The sequence below is a fragment of the Bison bison genome, unplaced genomic scaffold, assembly GCF_000754665.1.
Source record: "Bison bison bison isolate TAMUID 2011002044 unplaced genomic scaffold, Bison_UMD1.0 scf7180017859644, whole genome shotgun sequence".
NCBI classification, from domain to species: Eukaryota; Metazoa; Chordata; class Mammalia; order Artiodactyla; family Bovidae; genus Bison; species Bison bison.
The window spans coordinates 9289-13888 of NW_011490216.1; the positions used below are offsets into that span (position 1 = coordinate 9289).

Here is a 4600-nt window from a genome sequence, read left to right on the forward strand (position 1 = left end):
AGTGCTACCTTGAAGAATCTTTTCAAGCTGAGACACCCTAGAATCCCAGTGTTCAAAAGGGCATTAATATCACATTACCTAACAGTTCATAATTCCAGAGGAATACAGTTACTTTAAATGCTCGAGAGGGTGCTCAGTCGCTTCAGTCATGTCCGATTCTTTGCAACCCAACAGACCATAGCCTGCCAGGCTCCTCTGTCCATGGGATTCTCCAGGCAAAATACTGGAGTGGGTTCCATTCCCTTCTCCAGGGGATCTTCCTGATGACGGGATCGAACCTGGGTCCTCTGTGCTGCAGGCGGATTCTTTACCACTGAGTCACTGGGGAAGCCTTACAGAGGGATGATATCTCCACATAATAATGGCCATGTAACAAACCGCAGCTATCATCTACTCCATATAAAAAATCTTGGGGATAGGGTGCGATGATTTGGGAGAATGGCATTGAAACATGTCTAATATCATATATGAAACGAGTCTCCAGTCCAAGTTCGACGCACGATAGTGGATGCTTTGCGCTGGTGCACTGGGATGACCCAGAGGGATGATACAGGGAGGGAGGAGGGAGGAGGGTTCACGTTGGGGAACATGTGTATACCTGGGCAGATTCATGTTGATACATGGCAAAAACAACACAAGATAGTAAAGGTAAAAAATAAAATAAAGAAAAAAAAATCTTGGAAGCCAAAATACACAGGACACTTATTTGACAGAAATGTCTCTGTTTATTTGAAATTTAAATTTCACTGGTGATCCTCTTTTTCATCTGGACACTCTGCTAGGAGCATCCTATTTTACGATGAAATGTTCCCTAATGGGGGGACAATCAGCAGTCACCTCAGTTTCACGAAGAAGAAAACTAATGAGACCTGCATTCACTGAAAGAAGAAAACACAGGCTACACTAAAGTAGAAAACAAATTCTGAAGGGAAAGATAAGTCATCACTCAAATATTCACCTAAATCATGTGAATGGAACCCCATCGGGTTCCAGTATGATCGTAAGTTCTTCACATGTCACCCTTTCATTGTATCACCTAAGTGACAAATAATCCAGAATTTCATTCTAGGAGCAGACGGCACTTGGACCTGATGGTGGGGCCTGGGTGACTCATTTGGAATGGATTTTCCAGTTGCCTTTGGAAGTCTCAAGCTGACGGAAGGCACTGTGACACTCGGGGCACACGTAGGGCTTGAGCCCAGAGTGGGTGCGTCGGTGAACACTGAGGTTCCCTCGGTGGCTGAAAGCTCTGTCACAGTGCTCACAGCGGAAAGGCTTCTCCTGGGTGTGGGTCCTCTTGTGAGCTCGCAGTGTGGAGTCGTGGGTGAACTTCTCGAGGCAGAGATCACAGCTGTAGGGCTTTTCGCCAGTGTGGATCCGCTCGTGAACCCGCAGATCTGAAAGCTGTATGAACCCTTTGGCACAGATGTTGCATTGAAAGGGCCTCTCTCCTGTGTGTGTCCTCTGGTGCAAGGTAAGCTGAGATTGATAAGGAAAGCTCTTTTTGCAGATGCTGCATTCAGAGGGTGCCCGTCCCGGGGTTCCTGCTCCCTCAGGAAGACTGGTGGGTCCCACGGTGCCAAATGCACCAACGGAATGGGACCCAAGCTGTCCTGAGAACTCTCCTTGGTCCAAACACGTGGCTGCTTCTTGACGCACGTCTTGGCAAGTCGGACTGCTGTCCCGCTTCCTTTTGACATGTATGCGATTCTTTAGAGGACATCGTCTGGATCCACTTGTGGTGGAAACGTCTCCCTCTGGAACACAGGAAGAAAGGGTTCAGAGTCACATTTTAAATATCAGTTTCTTCTTGAGGATTCTTCTGTCTCTCTATGCTCCCAGAATTCGCTGAAAGAAATTCAGCACCACATTTAACATGGAGCATTTTCTGTGCTGCCGGCCTCACTGGAACCCTGATGTTGGCTGAGAAGTTCCCATCAAGCAACCAAGCTAAGAGCTTGGACTGTGGGACACTGGAACGTTGATGATGGAGAAGGTTGGCACTGGACAATGATCTCCACCCACCCATCAAGGATGGTGATGCTGGCTACCCAGCCCCATGCCACCATAGGAGGGAGTCACTAACTCTGCTGAATTCCACGGTTTTGAATACTCACCAGGACACTTCAGAAGTTCAGGTTCCTGAGACTGAAGGGTTTTTGTCTCTCCCCTGTCTTCCAGCAGGTCCTTCTCCAAGTTCTCCCTGGGCATCTGACCCTCCAGCTCACCTGTTTCAGGAATAGTCTCTGGCGGGAGAGCACTCTCATCCTGACAAGGGACAAACAAGCAGAGTCAAAGCCATTTACCTTAGTCCATGGAAAACTCTTTCCTATTTCCCCATCTGCCTCGTATCTTGACCTTATACTCCAACTTTCTTCATGTCATTTTAGGGGATATGCCCTGACTTCTTCTGGTCCACCCCATCACCCTGATTGATAATCACCTCCTGATGCTCAAGGCTGTCCAGGATCTATACAGACTATCTTGCAATCAAATCAGGACATCACAGTTGGCAATGTGACTTCTCTATGCATAGGTCTCTCCAAATCGTACCCACGCCTGCCTGCCCCTGATTCTGGAAGTAAAGAACTCTAGGCCCAGCTCTATTGACTCCATCACTGTTGGAGACTTTGCCTGGATTCATCTTTGTGATGGTGGTTACCCAGTACATAGGAAGAATGATGACCAGTATTCTTGGTCTCTACTCCATGCAATTCAGTAACATCCCCTGCCTATATCCAACCTTATTTGAACAAATCAACTGTCTTCCATTGATTCTTGTTCAGTCGTTCAGTCCTGTCTGACTCTGCAAACCCATGGACTATAGCTGCAAGGTGCCTCTGTTCATGGGATTCTCCAGGCAAGAACACTAGAGTGTGTAGCCATTGTCTTCTCCAGAAGAGCTTCCTGACCCAGGCATCGAACCCAGGTCTCCTGCACTGTTGGCAGTTTCTTCACCATCTGAGCCACCAGGGAAGCCCAATGTCTATTGGGGGGCATTTTGCGTCCACTTTGGAGTCACTCCTTCAGTTGCAAGGAATGATCATATTCTGAAATATGACATGCCCTTGTGCAAAGTGGCCTTGGGTAAATCAGCTGTCAGTGCATTGACCTGCAGCAGATTGAACCTAGCATCATATCAGGAAGACAGGATTCCCTTCTCCCCACTCCTAAGACTAGAAGCTTGCATAGCAGAGGGACAGAGATGGATTATCTTCATTCTCACACTGATTAGAAAAAACGCCTAGGAACTGAATGCACCACGGGAATTCCTGGAAGCAATGGGTCCATTCCTGTCCTTTGCCAAATCTCCCCATTACTCCAGCAGCCACACCCACCTGACTCTCTTCTACCTGCTTCCACTCTCTCACCTGCTCCCTAGATAGGTTTGTGGCTCCTGGCAGATTCTGCAGCTCTTGGCTTCCTTCCTGGCCATCCTCTGGAGGTATGACCCTTGAGGGGAGTTGGGGCTCCTCGCACGGGACTCTCTCATTGTCCATGTCACCGGCCTTGGCTTCAACCATCTCAATGTCGGGATCACGCACAAGATATTTCTGCCCTTCTTTGCAGACTATGGTCTGTGAAGGGAGAAATCAATCAAGATCAGTCTCTATAAGACCTGGAATGTAGCTTTCAGGCATCCAATGGCATTGACAATAGAAGCTGCGTTTGGTGTAAAAGATCTACGTCCTTTGAGTGAGACAGCCAAAAGTATCTCCCAAATTGCCCAACTGTGAACTTCTCTCACCTGTTTGGGAACCACTGATACAGAGCCAAACCCGCAGGTCCTATCTTGTGATCCCTGCAGCTTGCACGTGTCCCCTCGTCCCACACCCATCACTAAGCTCCTACTCACCCAGTTCTTGGGTTTCTGCTTATTTCTCAGCACGTCCTCCAGGGCTTTGCAACTCTGCACCCCACTTTCTTTGAGCAGGACCTGGCACTCCAGGGGCACGCAGATCATGAACTGCTCCAGCACCAGCCTGTCCATCATCTGCTCCTTGGTGTGAAGATCCGGCCTCAGCCACAGATGGCAGAGTTCACGGAGTCTCCTCAGATCCTTGACGGGGTCTGACTCCTCTGAGCTGCTAAATGTTCTGAACCGGATGTGCCAGTTTTCCTGGTCACAATCTGAGTTTTCCATGAGTGTGTCTTGGGGTGGCACGGACGCCAGTGACTCTGCCCCAGGGCTGTCTTTGATGTTTTCACAACCCTGAAAAAATGTCTGGTCCTCAGCCATATTGATGGAGGAAATTTCCAGTAGGACTCTGAGCAAATGCTTCTAGAAGTGGGTGCCCAGTTGACGCCTATGGAAATGGATGTCTTCTGCTTTTCCTCAGTAATAAAGTCACTGGTTAGCAGTCTAGGGAGAGAAAAAAAAAAAAACAAATGGGTTTCATTTTTTTCCACCCTTCCATCTCCCCTACATCACAATATTGGACACCATTGCCTGACTCATTCAATATTTCATAAAACTGTCTGGTCAGAAATGACCATAGGGCTTCCTTGGTGGTCCAGTGGCTAAGAATCTGCCTGCCAATGCAGGGGACATGGGTTTGATCCCTCATAGGGGAAGACCCCGCCTGGCTCTACGCCTGTG

The 4600-nt window shown here is 48.4% G+C and overlaps 1 protein-coding gene across 1 annotated transcript; it reads right to left on the reverse strand.

Annotated features, from left to right (window-relative positions):
• Nucleotides 1-1110: 1110 nt before the first annotated feature.
• Nucleotides 1111-4240, reverse strand: LOC104982025 (zinc finger and SCAN domain-containing protein 5B-like). Its single transcript, XM_010831325.1, has 4 exons — nt 3857-4240; nt 3372-3578; nt 2118-2268; nt 1111-1757 (listed from the first exon to the last, which is right to left on the reverse strand). The coding sequence occupies exons 1-4, from the start codon at nt 4238-4240 to the stop codon at nt 1111-1113; spliced, it is 1389 nt and encodes a 462-aa protein (XP_010829627.1).
• Between the last annotated feature and the right edge of the window lie 360 nt (nt 4241-4600).